Source organism: Sturnira hondurensis, unplaced genomic scaffold, assembly GCF_014824575.4.
Source record: "Sturnira hondurensis isolate 20B ecotype Veracruz unplaced genomic scaffold, ASM1482457v3 Scaffold0001221, whole genome shotgun sequence".
Classification (NCBI taxonomy): Eukaryota; Metazoa; Chordata; class Mammalia; order Chiroptera; family Phyllostomidae; genus Sturnira; species Sturnira hondurensis.
Genome location: NW_028073852.1, coordinates 3795974 through 3823973, shown reverse-complemented (window position 1 = coordinate 3823973; position 28000 = coordinate 3795974). Strand labels below are relative to the sequence as shown.

The window sequence follows — 28000 nt, the reverse complement described above, 5'->3', positions numbered from 1 at the left end:
ACAGTCTCCAACGTCTTTGCCTTTTAATATAAGATTTGTTTTCATCACTTCTGAGTGTAACACATTTCTTCTAAAAATAGAGCTCTTTGCTTGTTCTGAAACTGCTCCCGGTTGGCGGTGAGGGGATAAGGCTGACTGCAGTTCTGGGGAGATGGGGCCAGGGTGTCCCATTCGGACTTTCCCAGGGACCGGGGTGCTCGCAGCGAGGAGGAGTGTGCTTCAAACCCGTGGGGCTGAACAAGCAGGACGAACGTCCCGAACCCCCATCTCCGCCTGGCGCGAGCCTCCTCCCCCAACACCTCACTGACCACAGGAAGTCACAGCTCTTGCGGGACTGGATGGCAGTGCCTGCCCCGAGCAGCAGTGGACAGCGGGGCCCCGCCCATGTGGGCCAGAAGACAGCAGGGCGCCCCAGCACGCTGGTCCAGGATGGGGGTACACAAATACACAAGACAAGGGACACAGGGCTGAGGCTGCCACACTCCTGCCCTGGGCCAACGCGGACCTGGATTTAATGTCGCGGAACGCGCCGAGGTTTCCTCACAATACACATCGAGTCAGAATCTCCCCCTGCCCCCACAGAAGAGCCCGGTTAGCTCCGGAACCCAAAGATCCCCTTGATGTAGCCAGTGAGGCCGCTCTTGGTCTTCTGTTCCAGCTTGTCCTCGAGCGGCGGGAAGGCCACGTGGTTGAGGGCCAGGTCAAAGAACAAGGGCTTGCAAGGGATGGGCTGGAATCCCGGCGGGAAGTGCACGAGGCTGGCTTGCTTGGTGACGAGGGAAGGGTCCAGGCAGAATGTCTCAAACCGTTCAACCAGCGGCTGGAAGCAGACCAAAGGGAGGAACTGGGGATCAGCCACCGACGAGCAGCAGGACGCGCACCGTGTGGGGGCCACCCCGTTCAGGGCCTCTGTGTGCGACCTCATGCCACACCCATGAGTCCCCTGTGAGGGAAGGCTCCCATGCCCCTGTCACGGTGGAGAGCCACCAATACTCAGAGGCTGAGAAAGGGGCGGGCCACCAGACGCCCGACTTCGAGCCAGCGTTCGCCTTGTTTGGGACTGTCTCGGGGATCCCTAATGAGCCTCACACGTGTGGCTGTCAGGCATGTGAGTGAAAGAAGGGGGGAGCTGGGCCCTAGCTGGTGTAGCTCAGTGGATTGAGTGTGGGCCTGTGAATCAAAGAATTGAGGTTCGATTCCCAGTCAGGACACATGCCCGAGTTGCAGACCAGTTCCCACCAGGGGACACACAAGAGGCAACCACTGATATTTCTCTCCCTCTCTCCTTCCCTTCCCCTCTAAAGATAAATAAAAAATCTTAAAAAAAAAAAAAAAAAGAGCCCTGGCTGGTGTAGCTCAATGGATTGAGCGCGGGCCTGCGAACCACACAATTGCGGTTCAATTCCCAGTCAGAGCACATGCCTGGGTTGCAGGCCAGTTCCCAGTGGGGGACACATGAGAGGCGACCACACATTAATATTTCTCTCCCTCTCTCCTTCTCCTCTCTCTGAAAATAAATAAAAATATTTTTAAAAAAAGAATGGGGGAATCAGGTATGTCCTTATGACCGAGGGTCCTCTCCTCTACCCAAGAGTACACACCCCGTGTGAGCTATGAACCTAGTTCCTGTTCCTCCAAAGCCACAGCCCACACTCACCTTGTTGTCCTTGACTTGAGAGGTGGTCTCTGTTTGGTGGGAGTCACTTACATCTGAAAGTTTCACAAGGATTCAGTAAGGACAGGGACTTAGCGAACCAGATTCACAAGTGACACTATCACACTTGTGGGCTCTAAATCCCAAGAACAGCCCTGGCTGGTATAACTCAGTGGACTGAGTGCCAGCCTGTGAACCAAAGGGTCGCCGGTTCGATTCCCAGTCAGGACACATGCCTGGGTCTTAGGCCAGGTTCCCAGTAGGGAGCGAGAGAGGCAACCACACATTGATGTCCCCCCCCCACCCCCCGCACCTCCCTCTGCCTAAAAATAAGTAAAATCTTTAAAATAAATAAGCCCCAGGAGCAGAGGAAGCCAACCTGTGGGCAAGTGAGCCCCACCCTCCCGGGCCCAAATCCTGCTGAGAAGCAGCTCCGAGTACAGACGGGCTGGCTGCCCAGACCAGGCCACTGGCCCTGAGAGGCCAGCACACCGCACAGGAGCTACGGCCAGGAACAAGGGACAGCACAACAGTTTCCCTGAATTCTTCCCCACAACTGGATGTCTGAAGTCGGCAGAAGCAATGGCGAGGAAAGTGAGAACCTCACAGATCAACCAAAGCAACCCCTTTCCCTCCTCAGGGGGCAGCGTGCGGACGGCAGCGCAGGGAGCCGTAGCGCAGGGAGCCAGGGACCGGGCGGCTCACCCAGGATGGCCGCGGCCTGCAGAGAGCACTTCTCGGACCTCACTTGGGTGATGAGTTCTTGCACGTCGGGCAGGTCCTGCAACGAGTCGGAGGCCGTGCACGCATTAGCTGGCGGTCGTACAGCCAGACCAGCCCTACACTCGGCAGCCCCACTGGCATTCTCGTGGGACTTGGACTTTTACAGCACTTCCTCTACTGACAGAAACACCCACTAGCTTGTTTCAAACGGGAAAAGCTAAGCCATGGATTGAGTGCTGTCCTGGACTAACGGTGACACTAACAAACACGCTGATCTTACACTAGGGGCATTCTGTGCCAGGTGCTGTCCCGAGCAGTGCACGTGACCGATCATCCCACCTTCAGTGACCCCAGGGTAGCCGCACCCACTTCACAGATCCGACGAGGGATAGAGCAGCCACAGAACGTGGCCAATCACTCCTGCAGGGGCTGCAAAGCTGGGACTCACCCCAGGCAGCCAGCTCGAGCGGGAGGCCATTCTGCTGCCTCCGCCTCCTCTCGGAGGAGACCTGGTAAGGGACCTGGTAAGGTCTGGCACCCCTCACACCACCATTCCCGGACATGCTCCCAGACCCACGGGCACGTGTAGGATGAGCCTTTGTGAAACGTCTCTTCCCTGCCAAGAAAGGCCATCACACTGTGGGCCTCCACACCCCCTGCCTACACCACCTACTCTTCCCCCACTCTCTGCCTTTGCTCCAAACCTCTTCCGGAGCAAGATAATGGGCTTTGGCACTCAGGGTGGGCTCCCGTGGGCAGGCTGTGACAACCGCTCAAGCTCTCTGAGGGCAGCAGCTGAGTTTCTGCTCCGGCCCCCGACCCCCACGCCAGTGCCGTTCAGAGCAAACAGCCTGAGTGTGGGAGCAGCGGCTTTCATGAACCGCCCTGAGCCTGTGCTAATAATAGTGTTGTTACTATAAACCTCTGTTCGCTTTCTAAACAGACTCTGCTCAGAGAAGACACGAGGATCCCTTGGACCTGACAGCGCTTTAAGAATCCCTGCGTCAGCATGGCAGCCCCTGAGTGGGAGTGGCCCGCTGCGTCGACAGCCCATGTATGAAACCATGCCACCAGTGCCCGGGTTAGGACCTGCCCTCCCGTGCACCCCCGTCGCCCACAGGGCTTGCTAAAACGCACACCCGACGCGGCAGGCCTGGGTGGGGCCTGAGAGCCTGCGTTCCAGCACACGCCCCGGCTCTGCTGCTGCTGCTGCCGCTGCCGCTGGCCCAGGCGCCCTGTGTGGGGAGGGGCCTTGGCATAGCTTCTCAACCCAGCGCCTGTAAGAATCCCAAGCTCACCCCAGGCCCCCACACCAATTAGAACCAGAATCTCTAGGAGGACAACCTAGACATACACCCCCCACCTCACAAGGACAGCAAATCAAGACAAATGGTCTATAGGGACCAAAGAGGACAGTGAGTCCAGACACGCGTTTTTAAAAAAGCTTCCCAGGTGACTTCGACATGTGGCTGAACTCAGCCTCCAGGTTCATTTTATCTGCAGGGATGGCTTCCCTTCCTAGAGCCCGAGTCCCCCGCAGGCCGGGAGCCGGTGAGTTCCCCAGCCCGCAGCTCCCAGGCACTCAGGGGAGCGCCACGTTCCGAGGCCGAGCAGGCAGGAGCGGCAGCCCCCGCACAGCCTCACAGCACTTCTCCTGGCTTAGAAAGGAGGACAGACAGACAGCTCACCTTCAGGCTGTTCCTGAAGGCCCCAGCACCCCCAGTCACTTCATCTGCATACTTCAGGACTCTGTCATACAGGACGAGGGCCTCGCTCCACTTCTTCACCAGCACGTAGGACTGAGCGATAAAAAAACACCTGGCGGGGAAAGGATAAGAGCCAGTGTCTAAAGCAACAATGCCCCAGGAGCAAGGCTTTCCTTGAAGTTTAGACTAAATTTCAAATTTGGAAACAGGTTTCTTAACCTCAGGATCACTGCCCGGGAGACACCAACACCCTCACCACGCCGGCCCGCCAGGCAGCCCTCACTTGTCCCCGCCATCGGATGTGGCAGTGAGGGTTCAATACAAATCCGAGCCGGTGCCTCCCACACAGCCCGTCAGAGTCGTTCATCTCCGCTCATCTCTTCAAAAACCAAATGCAATCCTCTTCCTAATGGAAGCCTATCCACTGGGACCCACAGTCTGGGACTGCTACCCGGCAGGACAGAAGGGCCCACAGGGGCTGGGAGGGGGGCGTCAGGGCGCTGGGGTGTTAGGGCCACAAACAGAAGGGCTTGAGTTTCACTGTGCCAGACCCCCTTTCTTGCACACAGCCCATATCCAAGTTAAAATGACACAAGTCAGTGAAAAACGAGAAGTTTAGCTTTCTCTCAGCCTCAGCCTCAGCCCCAGTTCTGCCAACCCGCACCTTTTCCAAGGCTCATCCCTTTCCCACTTTCGGGAGGAAGAAGCAAAGACACCCAGTGCGTGTGCCCTCTAGCTCCCCCAGTCCACTCAGAATCAAACAAGGGCCACTGGGAATTCCTGCCAAAACCTGAGACCCCCCCGAACATACGGGGCTGGCTGTTCTCCAATCATGGGCACGGTAACCACACAGCCAGCCCCCCAATCTTCTGGAGGCTGAGGGGAGCCCCGTCTACCGTTCTCACCTGTAGGCCTTGTACACCAGGGTCCGGAGGCCTGTTTCTTTCTGGAAGGCTTTGTCCTCCTCTAAGCCTGGGAGCTGAAGCAGCTCCACCAGGTTCTGCACAAGATGCAGAAAGAGAGACCATGAGGCGGTGGCCTTGGACTGAGTTCCTGAGCGAGGGCCTCATAAGAACAAGACAAGGGTGAGGAGGAGGAGCCTGAGCTTGGAATAAAGGGGACAGTGAGTTGAGTGACATTGCAGCAGCCACACCTGTGTCACCTCCATCCTCTAAGACACCCAAAGCTCTGTCCTATCTGAAGCAGCATGCCCCTCAGCCCTCCAGAGAGCAGCCCAGCTAGAGGGGGCCCACTCCGCCCTGCACTTGTTGGGTGTGGCCTGCTCGCCCGGTGTCTGCTCGGAAGCCTGTGTGTGCAGGTGCCTCACAAGCCTGCGCACTGGCGAACTCCTAGTGGTCGAGACAGCGTGGCCTTGGCCTCAGTGCACCACAGCCCATGGGGAGCACATGCAGGCCAAGTGCTCCGGGAGACCTGTGGGCTCGCTGGTCTGTACATCAACACATCTAAATGTCAGGGTCACAGACCACTGGAGTGGGCAAGGACAAGACCCGTGTCTTTCACCACAACACCAACAGCTGCTGTTATCACCACCCTTTCGCAACGCAAAGCAAAGTCACTTGGTGTCCCACACATGCAAAGGCCAGGCCCTTGCTCTCCCAGTCCTCAAGGCCACCTGCAGAATGATGTCGTAGAGCCGGATCAGGTCCTGGGGCCGGGGCGCGCGCTTGCTGTCGTCCTCCGGCTGTGGCTGCAGCAGGGCCTTCTGTAGCCCTTTGGCCATGCTCTCATTCCGCTTAATGGCCGTCGACAGCTTGATGTAAGTCAGGTAGCTGGAATGTACCACATGTCAGCTCAGGTTATGCTCCGGAAGCTGACGTGCTGAGAGGAGCACAGGACTGCAAGTTGGGACTGACCTAGGGGAAGCATGGGGGTGAGGGCGTGTCACAGAGCCCAGCTAGTCAGTCTGATCCTCAGGCTTAAGGAGGCCTCAATTCTAGCTGTTATCCAGTGGCTAATTTGCAGGGGACCAATGTAAGACCCCATGACAAAATATAATTTCAGCCACACAGCTACTAATCCCAGGGGCAGTCTGCCAGGTGACCCACAGAGTACAAGCTCGTTCCTGGAATGAGAGCTAGCTCATGCTAGGATGGCGTGCTCACAGGACAGCTGCCCCTCTTCTGATGACCTTTTCTTCTTAGAAAAGGGCAGGGGGCAGCCCTGGCTGGTATAGCTCAGTGGATTGAGCACAGGCCTGCGAACCACATGATCGTGGTTCGATTCCCAGTCAGGGCACATTGCCTGGGTTGCGGGCCAGTTCCCAGTAGGGAACTCACGAGAGGCAACTATACACTGATATTTCTCTCCCTCTCCTTCCCTTCCCCTCTAAAGATAAATAAATAAAAATCTAAAAAAAGAAAGAAAGAAAAGGGCAGGGGGCAGTGTCTTTAGATGGGTGTGCATATTAAACATGTGTGTACACTAGAGACTATGCACAATGCCTGCTCACTCAACTGTATCACCAGGCACATCTCTCTAATATCTGAACGTAAAAACAGGGTAACCACTTAAAAATCTGTTTAAGAAATGTTTAGGGGCCCTGGCTGGTGTAGCTCAGTGGATTGAGCACAGGCCTGTGAACCAAAGCATCGCTGGTTTGATTTCCAGTCAGGGCACATGCTTGAGTTGCAGGCCATATCCCCAGTATGGGGTATGCTAGAGGCAACCACATATTGATGTTTCACTCTCTCACTTTCTCCCTCCCTTCCCCATCTCTCAAAAATAAATAAATAAAATCTTAAAAAAAAAAAGAAGAAGAAGTGTTTAGGCCTCAAGGCTCAAGGTTCCCACCCTCCTCTGGTAGAAGGCAGGAGGGCTCCCTGGGAAAGGATACAAAAGAGGCCTGGGGGTGGGGGGCCAGGCACGGCCAAGGTCAGGGACTCTGTAATGAGCCAGGGGGGTGAAAGGACCGTCAAGTTCTGAGTGCTGCCTGACCTCCTGGCCTTCCTCCCCTACTCAGCTTCCAGAACATGGGCAGCCTGGTATATACCCCAGGACACCCTGCCCAAGAAACAGACCCTCCCTAATTCTCAAGGCGGGGTCTTTGGCGGAGGAGCAGAGCCAGAACACCCACAGCGAAACCCGAGGCAGGGACCCCTGTGTGTGAGTGCAGAGCGACCACCAGGCAAACCGCTCGCTTCACAGGAGCGGACAAAACAGACATTTAAACCTCCAACAAGATAGAACAGGTTCAAACCGAGGGGAAAATCAACTTAGAAGAACCGGACTCTGCAGGAAGTAGACAACTTAAGAAAACTATTATTAATAACCCCAGAAAGGTAAGGGAAGACTCTGTGATTATAAAATTAGAACGAGACACTGCATTTTAAAAATAATATTCAAAGAACACAAGTTCCTAGAAACTGAAATAGCATCAAGGCTGAGAAAGCCCATATAGGACTCGGATGAGAGGCTGAGAAGGGTCAGGGTGGAGGGTGCAGCAGAGCAGGTGAGAGAGGGCTGCTGTGCAAAGGGTACAAAGTGCCTAATCCGCAAAAGCAGCAGCAATAATGTGTCATCTAGAGACATGAAGGTAAGTACCAAAAAGCTTTGTTGAAAGAATTAAAAATGGCTGCTTCTGAGAAATGGGAAGAAGGCCATGAGACAAATTTTCATAAGCTCTGAAGAAAAATCAGACTCTCAAAGTGACTACTATTCACAAAGTGGTACAGGGATTTAGATACACCACCACAAAGTTTTCTTAAAATACCAGAGCTACCTATTTCTGACCTGTCAAAGCCGGCCCCCAGGCCCTCCCTGAAGCCCAGACGCTGCACTGGCGGAGCTGGAGGTGGGAGGAGGGACCCAGGGTGGGTGTGCAGCCTGCAAGGCTGGAGCCTCGCTCGGTGTAGCTGTCAACATCGTTCAGGGTTAGGAGGCTGGAGTGACTCCTGACTCTGACTGTGTAACCATCAGGCACACACAGGTCCCTCAACCTCCCAGAGCTGTGTTTTCCTTATCGGTGGTTAAAATACAAGCCATCTAAGGGCCATTCCTGATCAACAGCCCACCTGAGGCATCTGGCGGTTAAGGGGACACCTGCGTAATATCAAACTCCCTAAAAATGGGATTTTGTTTTTGTAAAAAAGTGAGAAGGCCGGAGGACAGCTGAAAAGACTGCCAGCTTCCCCAGCAAGTTAGATGCAAATTTTAATTTCTTAGTCATTACAGAAAATAGAATCTGATGAGAAATAAAGTTTTCCCAACTCATTTTATTTCTCCCCAGGAAGTTCCAAAAATGTTGTTCTTTCTTCTGTGAAACAAATGACCTACTTTCGTGAAAAAATTAAACTTCATGGCTGACGTAGACACGTACGGGAAAGAGCCCTGGCTAGTGTGGCTCACTGGACTGATTACCAGCCTGCGAAGCAAAAGGTTGTTGCCAGTTCAATTCCCAGTCAGGGCACATGCCTGGGCTGAGGGCCAAGTCCCCAGTAGGGGGCGCTGAGGGAACAGCGCCTGAGGGAACAGCTGGTCTGGGGAACGTGCTCTACCAGATACCGAGGCTTCTTTCAGAATCAGTGGGAAGTGCCGTGTTGGTGTCAGCGCGGACAGGTCTGTAAGCACAGCAGAGGCGCCTGGCCAGGAGCGTGCAGGGTGGGGACAGGCAGTGCACCTGCAGGGTGGCACTGCAGGTCGGTGGGGAGGCCACAGCCTCCCGTCACTATCCTGAGCAACCCGGCATCCTCAGAGAAAAATGGAAGCAGACACTCAAAAAGAATCTCCAGATGGAATTGCACTTGCTTAAACTGAACTGAGATGTGAGGGGGACACGGTCAAACATTCAGAACACAGAGGAGGAAGACCACAAGGAGGAGAGAGGGGAAACAACCAGGTGCTTCAAAGTCACTGGCTGAATTCCAGTTCTCATGCTGTATGAATATTTTAATTACATATAGGTCAGATCCCAAATGCAGTATACACACTCTGCTGTGAAAAGCATGCAGGCACATTAGTTTTATTTATTGTATACTGAATTATACATTCACACGCACACAAACATTACATGCACTCTTCTGTTCCAGCAACGCACGTCGTAATATTTAAAAAGTAAAAAGGCCACAGCACTCACCTGTGCAGGTACTGAAGATTAGACACCTTCCCCGACTCCCCATCAAGGGTAAAATCTCTCTGTTTCTGCAGAAAGTGAAAGGGAAAGAAAGATGGAACAGCTGACCTCACCCTTGGCCCTGACCACCTCACATTCAGTGGTGAGGGCCCTAGAGGGGGTCCTCGAACAGCAGACTTACTGGACATACTCTCAAACGACAGGGCCCCTCGGGTGCCACTGAAAAGCGAACTTGGGTGAGATAAAGAGAATTCAGAGTCATGGCCAGTACGGCTCCCAGCCCGCAGCTCCTGGTGGTCAGACCCACAGCACTAACACCAGCCATTCCACGGTCCAGGGTTCCACTTGGACCCAAACTGTACCCCTCATGCTGTCTGCCCCTGCCTTTTACAGGTGGCTGCATAAGAACCCCCAAAGATGCGGCAGCGCAGCTCTGGGGCCTGTGCGCTGACGGGGAAAGACACCCCGGAGCTGTGATGATGAGAAGGGTCTCGGTTGGGCCCAGGCTGTCCAGCCAAGTCCAAGGGGACCACAGGCTCCTTCTCAGCAGGAGGCAGGAGAGTTGGTGACGTGGTCAGAGACCAGGGTAGAAGGTGCCATGCTGCTGGCTTTGAAGGTGGAGGGTGTGCCCACGAGCCAGGGCAGGTAAGTGGCTTCTAGGGGCCAGAAATGTCTTCTCCCTTGGGTCCCCTCGAGCTTCCGGAAGAATGCAGCCCCTGAGAACCCACTTCGACTTCCCCCCTCCAGAACCCTTAGTGACTCTGTGTTGTTCAAAGCCACCAAGTCTGTGGGGGTGTTACAGCAGTCACTGGGAGTGCACCATGGTATCACTGTGCCCTCGCCCTCTACGGGGTGCCCCTCAGCTGCTCTGAGTTCAAGGTCCTGACGGAGGTGGGGGCTCTGAGAGCGCCTGCTGAGCGGACGAAGGAAGGGTACAGTACATGGCAGTTTACTGGGAAAGGGAAGCGGGTGACTTCAGCCTAACCAATGGCCATTGAACAGTTTACACCCAACACACTGTGGCAGATGCTGAAGAAAATACACTGATGCTTTCAAGATACTTACAATCTTGAGGGAAGTGTAACAAAAGGTAAATATAAGGCAATACACAAAATACTAAAGGGCAATTCCTGATGAACCATCAACCCAAAATTCTGGCTTTAAGTATGAGATATTTAGGAAACAGAGATCTTTGTGGGCCAGAATGGTGTCGGCAGGCTTCTCGCAGGTGGTTAAGAGGGCTGGGCTGGGAGCGGTGCACACACCAGCTCTGGGAGTCACGTGCTGTCTGCCAGACCAGTGCTCTCCGAAGTGCGGTGCAAGCGGCCCCCAGGCTGCGGTGTAAGGGGACAACCAGGACTTCCACTCATGCCTATTTCATTTCCAAACCTTTCTTTAATGCATTTACACATTACAGGTCAGCTGAATTTCGAGGTTCACCTTTACAAACAAACACACTAATGCTCAATTCTACTCATGGAAGTGCACACCACAGACATTTGGAGACCACCGCTCTGGACCTAGAGGGACCACCAGGTCAAATAGGAATCAGGAGAAACGGACAAGCAGCGAGATAAATCACAAAGGGAGAGGAAGTAGGGTTTTTGGCAATAGGGCAGAAAGAGGCAAAAGTGGTAATGAAGGTTCCCAGACACCTGAATGAACTACAGCGATTTTATTAGGAAAAGCAAGCACTGGAGACGTCCACCTGAACTTGAACCAAAGCCTTAAAAGGTAACACAGGAAGCCACCAGGAGAAATAGGACTGAGCGAGGATCCCTCACCCAATGGAGCCCCGAGGCTTTGCTGTTAGCCAAGCACCACACCTCACAATAGTGGCCAGGAGTCAGTGCCTTCAGACCGCCGGACCCCACCTGGGAATGGGAAATTCAGACCCATGAGGACCTCACCCGGAGCAGGAACACGAGGCCCCACTCACAGTCCTACCTGATCCGGCCTGAGCTCTTCCCGAACGGCCTGGATGGCGTCCCGGCACTCGCTGAGCATGGACTCGAACAGCCGCTCCTTGGTCTCTTCACTTTCAGCCTGGGCAAAGGCAGAACGCAGTCAAGGTTTTCCTTTGAGTGTTCTGATGGGAGGAGGGCAGAACGGCGCTTTGATTCACCCTGAGACTCGCCCAACCAGAGAGCATTCAATTGCTACTCTGCACCGTGTAAAATGTCCCCTACAGTCCCAGTCATTACCTACATGGAAATGGGAATTACACCTGTAAGCAAGGTGAACACACTGAAAAAGTACCTGCACCCCGATCTGACACTATGGGTCGGTCAGGCAGCAGATGCTGTGAGCTCTTTCCCGTCACAGTCACAGGACCTCCTACTGCTGTCCTCCAGGGCTGCTGCTCCGTCGGCCCCGCATGGCGCCCCGGGAGGGCCCGACAGAGGAGCCTGGGCACTGCTGCCTCACGCCAAAGCACGCCGGGGCTTGCTTTTCCTTTCTCCCTCCGAACAGACTATGAAATTCTGCTGCCAGGCAGTACAAGTAGGGTTTTACAAGGTCAGTACAAGCACCCTTACAAACGTCAGCAGACGTGCTGACGCTGGATTGCTCTTACATCTGGTGTGGGTGGGAACACTACTAGTCAGCACTGATCAGAAACATATTTCTCTTCCACGCCTCCCCACCACAACGCGGCACTCAGGCACCTCGCTCAGCTATGCTGAGAACATCTCTAGGGCAGACAAGGTTGACTGACACGCCTGCGATGGCGGCCTCCGCACAGTACGGCGCTGTGCAGACACCAGCGAGCCGTGCAGAGGGAAAAGTGATTCATTAACCGAACGAGTACCTGCCAGACCACATCACTGTCCTAAAGAATCCGACTGAGCAGGTGCAAATGGGCCAAGGGCAGGGAGGCGGTGACCTTGTGTCAGCGGCAGACCGCTGCGCCATGCGAACGCCAACATTCCGTTATATCCGACTTCCCACAGAAACTGACATCCAACCAGATGCCCGGACGTCCAACTGACCTCGAAGACGCCCGAGAGAAACCAGCACTGCCCACCCCTGGTGAGAGATGGACAGCATGGGTTGAACACGCTGTTCTCGTAAGCACTCTTATTCAGAAAGGAAAAACTTCCTTGTAAATTACCCAGTATAAATCAAACGTACTTTTCTATTTGTGAGTCACTTGCCTCTCCTCTTATTCCCTAACTTAGGGGCAAATCAGGGACACAGTCGTTCTGTGAATCTATAAAGGCAAACATGGCCCCCTCACCTCACGGAAGCCCAGAGCAGCACTGTCCCACGGGACTTTCTGCGGTGACGCAGATGCTCTGGGCCCGCACGGTCTGATACAACAGCTGTGAGCCAAAGTGACTACTGAGCATGTGGAATTTTAATTAATTTAAACTTAGCCTCATGTGTTCAAGTGACTACTGTGCTGGACGGTGCAGCTCTGGAGAAACTCACTTCACACAAAAACACTGTTAAGCACTTCAAGTTACAAGGTTCCTTATAATCATTTCATCAAAGTTGCTGCCAATTTCCTAAGTAAAAACCCTGTAGGACACGGGGCAGCCATGTGACAGTTTAGCAGTTAAAATAAGACTCATGAACAGGCTCGGCACCCACTGCAGAGCCACCTCTTCGGCAGGCAGGATGACTCTGCGCCGGTCCTGACACCACACACTTGGGCAAATATGCCACCAACACCCTCTTAGAGATGGGCGGGGCTCGGCAGGTGGGGCCGCGGGTGTGTAAGAGGAGGGTACCCTTCACCCTACCAGCCACACAGGACCTGCAGGGAGGGCGGGGCTCAGACAGAACGTGGAAATACGGCCAGGCCTCTTCACCACCACGTGTCACCTTCGTTCCCAGAGTGAGGGTGCCTCTGCCCCCACTGCTGCATAAGGACAAACTCCCACTGCTCCCGCTCGCCCTCGTCCCACCGGCGACCTCGCGGAGGTCCGGCACCACAGTGATTGGACAGCCCCCAAAGGATGCTTCCGCCAGCTGTGCACAGACTGCCACCCTCTGGAGCAGAACTCCTGTTCTCCCTGGGCCGGGCAGGTGTCTCCAAACAGGAAGCTTTAAAGATATTTTGCTGCTTGTCCCACAAACCTGTATTGGTGCTGGCCGGTGCAGCTCAGTAAACTGAGCACAAGACTGCGAACCCAGAGGCCGCTGGTTCGATTCCCAGCTGGGGCACATGCCTGGGTTGCGGGCCAGGCCCTCGTTATGGAGTATGCAAAGAGGCAGAGGCAACTACACGTCGATGTTTCTCTCCCTCTCTTTCTCCTTCCCTTCCCCTCTAAAAATAAACTAAATATTACAAACAAAAACCAAAAAACCTGTCTTGGAGGCCAAGACAGTCCTGAAAGGACAAAGGAGAGAGAAACAGCCCTGAACGGAACAGCAGGCTTCCTCCAAACCCACACGCGGGCCTCCTGAGGCAGCCACTGGACCCACAGACAGTGCAAGCTCCCCGCATCCGACTGTGCTCGCCTGGACCTCCTCCCCAGGTGTGCCTGTGATGAGGAGGAACCGCAGGCCCAGAAGGAATGTGTTACTCGTTAGTCCTAACACACACATTCCAGATCAACGGTTACAGAATTTCGCACGGCCCAGGATGTGGCTTGAGGTCACCTGAGGGCTGGTGGGGACAGAGGAAAGCCAGCTGCTGTACGTGCTCAACTGGAGGCGCCCCTGCTACTGCAAACAGACTCTCGGCTGTTTTCACTTAGCCACGAACGGCTGGAAGGGGCGGCATGACTAAGAGACCAACAGGGCCAGTCTGACCACATTCTCCACCACACCCATTGGAGAACCGAAGGGACCGGGACCAACCCAGCCAGCCAGCCCACTGAGGTCTAGAAGAAATGTGGATATTATCTGGTAAAGGGAGAGCCTCGCCTCGCTAAGAACAGATTGTTTAAAAAGAGAAGGAAAAACAGTCTCCTTTCCACCCAAACATTAGAACATTAGCCGTGACTTGATGAGAATCAAAACACCCACAGACACTTCCAACTTGCCCCCCACCCCCGAAGAGCAGCCTCACAACACGACCTCCGTGGTGACCAAGTATTAACGCGGCGACATGGAAGTGAGTTTTAAAGCAAGGCAATACTGAAGACACGAAGGCTTAAAGTCTGGCTGAAGAGACTCAGGATTTTGCAACTGGATTTTGGCAGCTGAGTTACTCTTGGCTCCAGCCTTTTCAGTCCAATGTTTTATCTCCCTGAAGTATTTCTTCCTTCCATGCTTTTCAGTAAACTTCCATGCTATTTCAGCATTTAAAGTCACAAAAACCTCAACTAGCAAGCAGTAAGAGTGGGCTGCCAAGGCCCAGCGTCTGGGCTCCTGGAGGTGGCACACACCAAGCAGGCCAGCCAGGAGACCCTGGAGTCAGGAGCCTGCTCACTGCGGCCCAGCTGCCGGCCTCCCGGGAGAGAGCTCAGCACCACAGTGAGAACTGGCAAGGCGGGTGAGGCCACAGCTGAGCCGGCCTGACCGGCTAACACCGGCACTGAGGGGCAAGTGGGTTCTTCCTGGGGTTCATCTCAAACGGCCAAAGGGTACTTTCTTTTAAAAAGATTTTATTTATTTTTAGAAAGAGGAGAAAGGAGGGAGAAGAAGAGGGAGAGAAACATCAGTGTGTGGTTGCCTCTCACGTGGGCCCTCACTGGGAACTGGCCCGCAACCCAGGCACATGCCCTGACCAGGAATCAAACTGGCGACTCTTTGATTCGAAGCCTGCGCTGAATCCACTGAGCTGCACCAGCCAGGGCCAAAGGGTACTTTCTGTACTGAATAGCCCATGGTTCTTCAATTCAGCAGATATTTAATCGGTGAGATCTGACATCTAAAGATTTCATTACCTTTGACAGTGCATTTATTTTATTTACCAGCTGGACTAGGTACATCTGTGATAGAGGGCATGAGAGAGTAAACTGCTTTTCATATTAAAAGCTGACCAGGATTCTCCGGGGTCAATACACATTTTGTTTCATCCACATCTTCTACAAACACATTATGTAAAGACCTCTGATACTCAGAGGTGACCCTAACACACAGTGATACTGTTAAAAACCAGAGATAACTATAATTCGCCACAAGTAGGATATCAACTAGGTAGTTAATGTGAGATAACACTACAGAGCCAACAAACATTAAAATGATAAAGGAGTATTAAAAACTTTGCCAGTAAATTAAACAATTTTCATGATATTAAGAAGTTCCTCGGAAAAATAAAACTCATCCAAACTGACACAAGATGAAACAAAAAATCTGAATAGCCCTGTATCTTGTAAAGGAATTATATTTGTTTAAAACAAGCAAAAACAAATTTTAAAAACCTTCCCACAAATACCAAATCTTTATGTTGTACAACTAAAACTAATGTTATGTCCATTATATTCCCCCCAAACAACAAAAAAAACTTTCCCACAAAGAAAACGCCATTCCTCAAGTTTCACTAATGAATTATAACAAACATTTAAGGGGAAAAAATACCACTACTACATTAATTCTTTCAGAGAACACAGGAGGAACACCTCCAAAGTTGTTTAATGAAGTATGTATAACCCTGATACCAAACACTAAAAAAGATACTGTAAGAAAATTATCGGCCATTATTCCTCATGAAAACCAGCAAAATTCTTAAAAGTAACAAATCAAATCAGCAACACAAACATATAATGTACCATAACCAAGTGCAGTTACCCCAGACACAAGACTGTTGGTTTGATGTTGAAATTAGCAATGCAATCTACTATGTTACTAACGGCCTTCACACACGCTTCATCCCTCGGGATTCGGAACTGTCCTCATACGGCCCCGCCCAACTCTCTGGCTGCACACACCAGTCCAACACTCCGCTGCATCTCGTGGAGCAGCGACGAAAACCCCACACAGCAGCCCTGGTGCGCCTGCACATCCCAGTCTCCGCTGGGGCAGGAAGAGCTTCCTGCTGACCCAGTGGGACCCAGAGCAGCAGCACCTGGCTGTGAAAGCTTGTGGTCGCGAGCGCAGGAAACCTTGGCTACAAATCCTGACCTACTCACGCCAGCAAGCCCTGGACCTACCTGCCAGGGGCCCGTGGGAAACACGTCCAGTAGGAAGGGCTCTGACCCTTGTGTGCAGAAGCACTTGGTTAGCTTTTAAAAATGTTGATTATTCATTTATTTATTCTTAGAGAGGAAGGGAGAGAGGAAGGGAGGGAGAAAGGGAGAGAAACATCAATTTGCGGTTCCCTTTCATGCACTCCCTACCGGGGACCTGGCCTGCAACCCAGGCATGTGCCCTGACTGGGAATCGAACCAGCAACCCTTTGGTTCACAGGCCAGCATTCAATCCACTAAGCCACACCAGCCAGGGCTCTTGTATATTTTTAAAATGCATCACTTTACGATTGAGCTATTACAGTATTACAAAGGGCTATTTATTGAAAAACTGTTTCCTTCTTGATAAGGACCCTAAATACCATAACAAAACATAGCATGTGATTTAAAAAAAAAACACCATCAAATACATTGAGATTCTTTTACTCTCTGTCCCTGACTTCTTTGCACAGATGCTTAATAATAAACGAAAGCTTTAAACATCTTCTGCATTAAATAAAGATGGAAAATTCTTTTTTTTAATTTAATTATTGTTCAAGTACAGTTTTCTGTCTTATATTCCCAGCCCTGCCCACCCCCCACCTCAAGATGGAAAATTCTTAAACAACTTTAATCAGAAAGAGGTCAAACACTGTATTTTGCCATGTGTAATGTGCTCCCGTATATAATTCACACCCATGTTTTTGGGCCAAACTTTCAGAGGAAAAAACCTTTTAATTTTTTAATTATATTTAGAAACAAAATCAATGATCGTACTCCAGGGTACTCTGAATATGGATACCATTACTGCTTTCTAGAATTACACTTTTAACACATGAGCATAAATAAAAATATTAAAAACATTTACGTACATACAAAATTAGTACTATCCATGTATAATGTGCACCATTTTTCCCCAAAAAACGTGGGCAAAAAAGTCCATATTATACACAGCAAAATACAGTATATGTTTAAATTTACATGGTATTCTAATTTTAGGCAATTTATTCTAGAACTGTAACCCAAAATATGAAAAAATCCATTTAACAGAGATTTGCTACATCATTTATAGTTTTGTGACAACCAATAAAATCTTGAGAATTTTTTTTTTTTAAGATTTTATTTAGCCCTGGCTGGTGTGGCTCAGTGGATTGAGTGCTGGCCTGTGACCCAAAAAGTCAAGGGTTCAATACCCTGGCAAGGCACATGACTGGGCTGCAGGCCAGGTCCCCAGCTAGGGGTGTGTGAGAGGCAACCAAACTATGTTTCTGTCACACATTGATGTTTCTCTTCTTTTCTCTAAAAAATAAATATACTGGCCCTGGCTGGCGTAGCTCAGTGGATTGAGCGCGGGCCTGTGAACCAGAGTATCGCGGTTCGATTCCCAGTCAGGGCACATGCCTGGGTTGCAGGCCAGTTCCCAGCGGGGGCCATATGAGAGGCAACCATACATTGATGTTTCTCTCCCTCTCTCCTTCCCTTCCCCTCTAAAAATAAATAAAATCTTAAAAATAAATAAATAAATATACTGTTCAAATTTTTAAATTTATTTTTAGAGAGAGGGAGGGGAGAGAGAGAGAGATGGTGAGAAACAATCAGCTGCCTCTTGTACACTCCCCGGCTGGGGACTGAACCCGCACCCAGGCGTGTGCCCGACCCGGGATCACACTGGCCACCTGTCACTCCGCAGGAAGATGCCCAATCAATGGAGCCACATTGGTCAGAGAAAATCTTGAGAATTCTTAAGTCCAAAGGACTTGCTCCTGATCTCAACCATTTGATGAAGAAAGCTGCTGCTGTTCAGAAGCACCCTGAGAGGGACAGGAAGAGTAAAGAAGAGTGCGAAGTTCCACGGGATTCTCATCGCTGGCTGGCGTGAAATTGGAAGACTAAAGGAGCCCTGGCCGGGCGGCTCTGTCGGCCGAAGCATGGTCCCTTGCACCAAAAGGCCGCAGGAGGCAGCTGATTAAGGTTTCTCTCTCACATCAACATTCCCCTTTCTCCCTCTTTCCCCATTCCTCTCTAAAACCAATAAAAACATATCCTCAGATGAGGACTAAAAAAACCATTTCTCAGACTTGTAGTAAGAGGGAAAAAAATAAACTTCCTGGCAGAGCTCCAGCCCTGGGGCGCTCGCAACACAGCAGCACCAAGAAACTCCAACACCGAAAGCCGCCCCAACGCAACGCAGCTCTTTTGGAACAAGTCCGATGCTTAAAACAACCATCAGCACAGCTCACAAAGCGACCCACATGCACACTTTAGGGCCACACTTCGGACTCACTGTGGAGTCTCATGAAGGAAACGCCACTGGTCCTCGGTGAGGCTGTGGCCACGCTGAGCAGCTGGTTTGGTTTGGTTCTTAGCGGCTTTGTCTCCTACAGCGGAGTGGCTCTAAACAGTGCCGCAATCACTGTCCATTTGTACAGCCCACCAGCACCAGGATCTCATCCTTTGAAACTCACTTGGTTGCTCACATCCTCACATACGCAACAATTATGTCAGTAAGCAGCTCTGCACGGACATTACATACACACCACACGTCAAATGAGATATTCTGGCTTAGCTAGGCTCTCTTTAAAAGGCCCAGGAACAAGAGGCTGCCCCTTCAGGGCTAGAAGGCGGGGACAAGAGGTCAGAGACAGCAGGGACACGGAATTGAGCCTCCGCACCACCTGCTGGGCCACAGTTACCCCTCGCCTCAAGCCAGTCTTTTATTGCCGCCTTTTTGTGTTGCTGACTGTTGCTGTCAATTTCTTTGCCCTTTGCTGTCAACTTCTTTGCCCTCTATAAACTTAGCTCTTAAAATAATTTTATTTAAGAGGGTGCATCTTGAGACTGTTACCAAATCCCAAATAGTATCAAAATGAATTTGTTTCGTGATCGATGAGCACCAACAAAATACTCCACTTTAAACACACATCTCTACAGACTCATTCTGGAGAGAGAATGAAAACTACCTCGTTACCTGAGCAATGGCCGCCTCGTTATCGGCCAGTCCCAGCAGGAAGATCCTCACTTTGTCGATCTTCACCGGGACCGTCCTCCCCCTCCACTCCACTTCGCTCATGGTAGCGGCCTGTTTGGCTCGGGTCTGAGTGATCAGTGCCTGGAGGGAGGGTCAGAGAGTGAAAACTTGGCCTGGTGGGTACAAGTGACCAACGTGAAAGAAGAGATCAGTATCTGTCCTTTTCTATAACCAACGTATTACACCTTCCACCCCCCAGAGTGTACATACATTCATATTCAAACTCCTCCTTGATTTACTATGTCTTAGCTTACAGAAACTCAAATTTAAAAGGACAAGTCAGAAGGTTAGAAAGACCGTCACTAAGTTCTAGTAAGGGTATAAGGAGAACCACGTATTTGTATATATCCCAAGCAGAAATGTAAATTAGAAACTTAAAATATTTGTCAGTATGTATCAAAAGCTTCCAAAACACTCATTCCATTTTTAGGAACTTATCCTAGGACATAACTAAGAATGTGTATGAGCCCTGGCTGGTGTAGCTCAGTGGATTGAGCACGGGCCTGTGAACCAGAGTATCGCGGTTTGATTCCCAGTCAGGGCACAGGCCTGGGTTGTAGGCCAGTTCCCAGCAGGGGACTCATGAGAAGCAACCATACATTGATGTTTCTCTTCCTCTCTCCTTCCCTTCCCTTCTAAAGATAAATAAATAAATTTTTAAAAAAATGTGTATGAACTAGAAACACAGATGTTCATGGTGACACTGTCTACCAATTAGTGACAGTGGAGCGGTCAACTCAAACAGACTGCGAAGGAGTGCCGTGCACCCACCAAAAGACGACAATGTGCACATGTATATACTAAAATGGGAAAACTGCGTGTGACAATTAGGTTTTTAAAAAATGTTACTAATCAGTGTATATTAAGATCCCATTTTTTAAATGCATGTCTTTTTGCCCCAATTGGTGTGGCTCAGTGGATTGAGTGCTCGCCTGCAAACTGAAAGGTCGCTGGTTCGATTCCCAGTCAGGGCACATGCCTGGGTTGTGGGCCAGGTCCCTGGCTACGGGCGTGTAAGAGGCAACCAATCAAATTTTCTCTTCCTTTCTCCCTCCCTTACTCTCTACAATAAATAAATTCTTTAAACGAATAAACAATGAAATACATGCCGCTCCCCATGTACAAAAATCTGCAAGTTATCCATCATATTATTTTTTTTTTTAAGATTTTATTTATTTATCTTTAGAGGGGAAGGGAAAGAGAGAGGGAGCGAAATGTCAATGTATGGTTGCCTCTGGTGCATCCCCTGCTGGAAACTGGCCTGCAACCCAGGCATGTGGTCTGACTGGGAATCAAACTGCAATCCTTTGGTTTGCAGGCCTGCGCTCAATCCACTGAGCTACACCAGCCAGGGCCCCATCACATTATTAATAATGGCTACCTCTGGGTAGTAACCAATGTACTTCCCCCCAACCTTTCGTATTTCTGACTTTTTAAATAAACCTATATTACTTAAAAATAAACGCAACATGGTAAAAGAGCCAAACACTTAAAAATATTAAATGAAGGAAGTTTTTTACTAAAAATAAAGATGTAAATATGCACATATTAACAGCACCTACACTGGGTGGTGGAATTATGAATTACTTCTTTCTCTGGACTTCTTCAAACCAAAGACCTCCCACAAAAGAGCGTGCGTGAGATTACCTCCAGTTTCTCAGCCAGGAGGCCCTCGGTGCCCCCAGACCTCAATCGCATCTGCATGAGCTCACTGATGGCTGACTGGTCCCCTGAGAACGAGAGAGGGACAGAGCGAAAAGCCCTCAAAGGTCCGGTCTGTTCTCTCCAAACCACAGGGCTGAACCCTGCTGCCCCCTCCACAAGCACCAGCAGCGTCTGCCCACCCGGGGGCGAAGCCCGTGCGGCGACTAAGGAGGGGAGGAAAATGAAAGCAAAGGCACTGCCTTCTGCAACCTTGAGCAAGGCTGACTGGTAGTTCCACCTTTTTCTCTCTTTGTTTAAATTTAGTAATTATTGTATTTTTCCCCACTAAGCTCTACCTTTTTCATCAACCAAAGCCCAGGTCAAGGATGGATGGAGGGGAAAGGGAAGGAGCGCGTAAAGCCCAGGCTCTGCGAGCGGCCGGCCCGCTCACCGATGTTGTAGGCGCAGTAGCGGATGTTGGGCGAGATCTCCTCCACGCGCTGCTTGTACAGCACGGCCTGCTCTTCCGTGAAGGCGCTGGCCAGCTTCTCGTAGATGGTCCTGTGAGGGTGCACAGCAGCCGTGTATTGAGAAAGCAAACTCCCAAGGGACACAGTGGCCACGAACAAAACACGGCACTTGGAGACCCCCCACCAACTACCAGAACTGGCCTGTTCTGAGGAGGAAGGGGAATGACCACCGTCTCTAATGGGAAGAAAAACCAGAAACTGTGCCGACCTCCACAGAAAGTCGCCAACACTCACTTGCACTTATTAAAAGCCTCAATGGCAGCCTTCCATTCTTGATGCTCGAACCGCAGCATCCCTGAGAGGTAAGCCGTGTAAGCCTGGAGCGGGGCAGGGAGAGAGAAACCGCTTCAGCACCCGAGACCCACTGGTCCAGCTCAACCTCCTCAGCCTGCCCCTCAGTCGGGTCTCAAGAATATATTCAGATTGACCTTGAAGTAGAAAAACTTTTCAGTAGTTGAAGGTGAGACACAGGTGTTTCTTGATTCATTTATTTCCCAGGAGAGAATTTCAAAATAAAGGAAATGTGTTTTCTTCATTTGACTTAAAACCTGCTTATGGCCCTGGCTGGTGGCTCAGCCGGTTGGACACAGACCCGTGCACCAAAAGGCTGCGGGTCTGAGCTCTGGTTGGGGCACGTACGGGAGGCAACCAATTGATGTTTCTCTCCCTCTTCCCTTCCTCTCTGAGAAAAATCAATAAAAACATATCCTCAGGTGAGAACTAAAAAAAAGAAAGCAAGAAAGAAGCATGAGCTGTCTTTAAAAGTTAGAGCTAATTACTAACAACCAAGAGCTCAAAACAAGAGACGCTAACTTCACCTTGAAAATCCACGATCAGTTTTTTGTCTCCCGACTCCCCACGTGTAACCTGTTTGACGGCATGTTTCGGTCAGGTCTCTGACCCCAGACTAGGCAGGGCTGGTGCCGGGACGCTCACCTGGGCCTCTAACTTGGTCTGGGCGTCCACTCGGTTGCTCTCACACAGCCGCTCCAGCTCCTCCGCATGTTTCACGGCTTTGCGCAGGCGGGACAGCAAATGGAACCGTTTCCGGGGTTCCGTGTTGGCCTCCTGTTTGAGCTGCATGGCGTAGCTCCAGGCTCTTTCAGCATCCATCAGGACCAAAAGCAAGTATCTGAACCATTGGCGAGAAGGAGTGGCTGAACACCAAGGCCAGGGGTGCCAGGCTCCTGCGCACCCCAGGCACCACCTCCAGCCTCCTACCTCCTCCTCTCAACAGTATCACTGTGATCGAAATTCCGCCTCTCTGAGCCGAGTCCAGCTCCGCCTCAGGTTTCTAACCAACCACCAGACACACCTCACTGAAAGCTTGCTCCCACCTCGGACTTGGCAAACCCAGACCGACCCCTCCCAAATTTTAGCAGACAGGCAGGCTGTCCAAGCACATAGTCTGGCTTCAACTTTCAATCAACAGCCCCTCAATTCCAAGCCAGTTAGAAACCAAGGCCCGAAGAGGCAATACCCTGAAGCGGCTAAGAAAGAGGCTCTGGAGTCTGGGTTGGACCCCAGTGCCGTCACTCGCCAGCTGTGTGGCTCTGGACAAAGTACTGACCTTCCTGTGCCCGACTCCCATGCAGTCACACACAGAGCGCACTAAGACCAGAGCCTGGCACTCACAAAGAGCTAAGTAAGTTAGCTACTTTATTATTACTATGGTAAATCTTGGTTTACACTATTGCCTCGATTCATCTTCCTTAAACGTCAGCTTCCCCTTCTCTCTCCAAAATAAAGGTTCTCGCTATTATAAGAGACTCTTCTTAAAGTGATTACACCAGATTCACCCAGTGCGTCCTGCCCAGCCCTTCATGGTCCCTGTGCTCCAGTTTTCTGCCTCCACACACCAAGCTCCCAGCCTCTTTGCTGCCTGAGCAGAGGCGAGTAACTGTCCAGGAGGGCAGTGCGTGAACACCACGGCCGCCACGGCGCAGTGTTCCCGACACACTGTGCCTCCCTCTCACAAACCGGTCACGGTCTGGCCTCCTCTATGCAGGCTCCTGGCTCCCTAGTAAGAACATCACGTTAGCTTCCCCCTTCCCAGACTTCAGAGGCAATGACACACCACATGGCACTTTTACTATCTTGCAGTGTCTCCTGTTTTGTACTTGACCAGCACCTATCAACAAGTTCACAGTCAGCAAGGGTTAAGAACAATGCTTCCTAAACTCTTCTACATCCACTATGATGTCTAGCTTAGTCCTGGCCACATATTCGACCAGGAGACTTTTTTGTAATGGACCCGAAAGTATTTCAGACTGTGGAGGCCGTATTGTCTTTGTCCCAATCACTGTTATTGTAGCACAAAGCAGCTGTAAACAATACTAAATGAAGTGTGGCTGCGTTCCAATAAAACTTTATTTATAAAAACACGTGGCTGGAGGACCAATTTGGCCCACAGGCCGAAGTCTGAGGAACTGACCTAGAGAGCTTCAATACCTGTTGTTTGACAGATGAATTCTTCAGCAAACATTAAGCATGGGCACATTTGGGGCCGAACTACAGAGCTCTTCCGCAATGACTGACACACAGCCAGACTGCACTTCGATGCACCGACGGAAGTAAGAACGCTGCAATCTGCATTCTAGGAACCTTACCCAGTAACTGGTTAGATTTCAATCACTGACTTTAACGTTTACCATTCCAACACAGTTTTAGAACAAGGTCTTGGACCTCCTTGAGCCTCAGCTTCCTCATCTTATTATAACACGGCAACAGTAAGAATACAGCCCAGAGCTGCGAAAAAGTCACATGAGATACTGCAGACACAAGGAGCCCGGCACGGTGCCTGCCGCCCTGCGGCCGCTCAGGGAGCGTACTGGCAAAGAGTAACACCCAGCACCCGCACAAGCAGCCCATACCTGTTATCAGTCAGGAGATCTTCGGTTACTTTTTTCCCCGTGAACTTGTGTCTGTTCCCCATCTTGAAGTTGAGTGTTTTCCGGAGCCGTCTTTGTCTACGGGAACAGTAGCCCCTTTAAGAAAACAAACCACAAACAAAAATTATTTGGCCAAGCTGACAGCACGTTCAACAGTAAAGTCCGTACTAAAGTAAGGTCACAGATTTCACGTTCTGCTTACAGTGACTGTAGACACCGCACATCATGTTGCAAACATTCATCAAGCTAAAACGCGCAGGGCAGTCTGACTGGTATCAGACAACATGGAGAGGCAGGGGACACAGCACCCATTCTCAAAGACCGCATACTCTAGTCAGGGCGGATCATGCAGCTAAAATGGTAACCAAGAAAACAGCCGGTGTCTCAGGTGGCTAGAGCATCATCCAGAGATACCAAGGTTGTGGGTTTGATGCCCAGTCAGGTCAGGGCACATACAAGAATCAACCAATAAATGTATAAATAAGTGGAACAACAAATCAATGTTTCTCTCCCTTCCCCCCTCTCTAAAATTAATAAATAAAAATTTAAAAAAGACCAATGTCAAATTGAATGTCAAGGACATGAGTAACCATTCTCCTCTTGTTAACATTTTCACTGAAGCAGACTTCTGATGGGTTTTGGAAAAATGAAAAGGAACCTCGTATGCCAAGTCTCCCTCTGTGCTCGTGTAGCTCTGTATTCTTTTTTAAAATTTTTTTTGAAGATTTTATTTATTTAGAGAGAGGGGAAGAGAGAAAGACAAGGAAATATCAATCTGTGGTTGCCTCTCGCACGCCCCTTACTGGGGACACAGCCAGCAACCCAGGCATGTGCCCTGACTGGGAATTGAACCAGCGACCCTTTGGTTCACAGGCCGCGCACAATCCACTGAGCTACACCAGCCAAGGCTCTGTACGCTTCTTTGTATATAAATTATACTTCAATAAAATGGTTAAAAAATCCTTCAATTAATTTTTTTTAAAAAGCAGAGGGAATAGATATAACCAAAAAGGACAGAAAATTAATTGGTGTAGTGAATGTCTGATGGGCTCACTGCACTACCAACTCTACATTTGTTTTCGGAAATTTCCTCATAATTAAAAACAAATCAAGTCCTAACAGTCTCCTATTTAACTCTTCAGTAGCTTCCCTCACACCCAAACGAACGGCACTGGCCTACCCCACCCTGCACACTCCGGTCCCGCAGCTCCGCCCACCGCTGCCCACCGTGCTAGCTCCGTCCCCGCACTGCTGACCCTTCACCATACGGCTGGCACCCTGGATTCTGAGATGTAGGGTGTGTCCGCAGTACTTTTAAAAGTCGGGTAGCCAAAGCTTGCATCTACTAGATACGAATAGTTGGGTATTTCTGCTTCCCCAGTATCAAACTGCACTACACGTCAAGCATCCATTATATTTTTTTAGATGCATATTAAATGTTTTCCAACTTAAAGTCTGCTACAAGAGTTTACCAACAAATTATAATGATGGAAATTCCCCTTATACGTTTAAAAATACTGTAAAGCTTTGCATTTAACCAAAACTAAACAATATGGTTAAGTTAAAGATGACTACCATTAACAGCTTACTAGTTTCAGCAGAAGCTTCCAATGCATCTGCAATATTGTGAGGCAAAGTGGATTAAAAGGCTGGCTCCTTTTACTCATTACAAAACTTTAAATTTGACAATTAAATACCTTTCAAGGGCTCAATGTAGGTTCGGAGCTGGACTGTGTAGGTACCCTTTCCGACGCCACGGAGTCGGTGCAGTATTGAAAGAGGCAAACTGAGTGGGAAAATGCCACAGGGACGGGCACGCACCATGCACGAGATACTAACCTGTACCTCTGAAAATCTCCGTGCCGCAGGCCATGCTGCTGCTGGGATTCCTTAATAATCTGAAGAACTTGAACCAAGGTTAAGGAAAAGCTGACAATGGCAAGAACCCAAATAAATCAAAACACGTCTCCATTGGTCTATATTTGTATCAAACCAGAGACATTAAACATTTCTGAAAAACCCAGCATATTAACTAGGGAAAGCTGTTGCCAGCATTTTCAACAGCTATCCTGCCATAGGGCAGAGCCAGGCGCATAGAAAAGTTGATTGGCTTAACTATTATTATCAAATAATTTCAGACTGAAAAAGGAGGGCACTGCTAGCCATTAAGGACCACTGAAACCCAACGGCTTTAAAAAACCTGTCCTGGCTTCTAAATGCTGACTGTAATTGGGGTGGTTCCCACTGATTTACACCTGAACCCAGCAATCCACTCAACTCATTGAAGCAGATTCAGGCTATAAACGACCTGAATTTCTCCTTTTGCGTAACACGTGCCAACTCTACCTTTTCCTGAACAGCTGTGACGCTGCATGAGCCTATGGTTGGCACGTGCCAACCGAACTAGGCCACAGTTTGCATAGAAATTTTGAAGTTTTTCTTTTAAAAGAAAAAACCCCGGACCAAACCCTCTTTTTAAGAAGCTTAAATACCTTAAGATCATATACCACATTTTAGAAAGTCCAATCGCCTTTATCTACAACTTTAGTTTTCTTTCCAAGTTTCCTCAATGCTTCTTTACAGGTGTATTTTGAAATACTGAAAACTAAAAGGACCATTTCAAGAACTAAAAACGACAAGGAGATATGAGGTACCGCAGTAAAATCAAGGCATCCGAACATCCATTCAGAGCTATAGCAGTTCAAAAAGTAAAACTCCAGCCTACTGAAAACTTAGCATTAAGATGTCCAGCTAAATGAATTCAGCTACATTTTCTCCATTTGCTATTTCATTTCAAAAAGCTACAAACGACTGTCATCAGCACTCAATGGCGGTTGTTCTCTGATGTAAACTAGCAATCAACTCCTCCAGATCATCTGAACGACTCAACATGATAAAATGCCTACAGATCTAGTCAGAAAATCACACAAGTGATGCTAAAAGGCTACGAGGGTGCACATTCAAAATGCGCAACAAGCTTTCTCTCAGAGCAGCCCATCTTTGCCTTCATTTCCAGAACAGCAAACTAATTTTTACTATCCGTTCTCCAACGGCTGTCAGACAAAAGTATTAAGCCAAAACGTCCAGATCGCAGTTTCCCCTCCCCAGTTCAGTAGCTGAAGGTGCCAGAGAAGGAGCTCACTGGGTTGCCCAGAGTTGCACTGCCATCGCCAACCCACCAACTGGGCAGCTGCGGGGCAAATGCACAAATCTGCCCAATATCCTGGTGCTGCCTTGAAAGAAAGGGACGTTCCCCAGCCTGGAGATGCGAGGAAAGACCCCTCTTAGTACAGACCCTGGAACCCTGTCAGAAAGTAAGGGCGAAACTGCAACCCTCGGCCTCCCTGCCCAGGACCTGCCGGACCCGCTGCCTCCCCCACCCCCGGCCCGCCAGATCGACACGTAGTCATTCCAAGTTAGGCCCGATTAGTCTAGGATACTCTCCAAACTCAGACTATCCCCGAATTCTTGGTTTGCCTTCGATCCGGCTGATGGTCGTTCGTTTTCCTTATTTTCGTCTCCTCCGGCACCGCGTCCACCGCCGCTACTGCTGCCCCCACCGCTACCGCCACCGCTGCCGCCACCAGGAACCTGTTTCTCAGCAGCCATCTTGCCCAGCGCCGCGGAGCAGGACGGGATAGAGGAGGCGTGAAGATTGCGTGGGGAGAGAGAGG

At 50.3% G+C, this 28000-nt stretch overlaps 1 protein-coding gene across 1 annotated transcript; it reads right to left on the bottom strand.

Moving 5' to 3' along the window:
* Positions 1 to 6: 6 nt before the first annotated feature.
* On the bottom strand, positions 7 to 27969 carry SRP68 (signal recognition particle 68). The gene is made up of 16 exons (XM_037065177.1): positions 27767 to 27969; positions 26166 to 26232; positions 24309 to 24422; positions 22372 to 22567; positions 21670 to 21752; positions 21357 to 21466; positions 20909 to 20991; positions 19202 to 19342; positions 11120 to 11218; positions 9176 to 9240; positions 5717 to 5873; positions 4989 to 5083; positions 4066 to 4195; positions 2360 to 2435; positions 1658 to 1710; positions 7 to 820 (listed from the first exon to the last, which is right to left on the bottom strand). Exons 1-16 carry the CDS (start codon positions 27933 to 27935, stop codon positions 593 to 595), a joined length of 1866 nt encoding a protein of 621 aa, XP_036921072.1. The 5' UTR covers positions 27936 to 27969; the 3' UTR covers positions 7 to 592.
* Between the last annotated feature and the right edge of the window lie 31 nt (positions 27970 to 28000).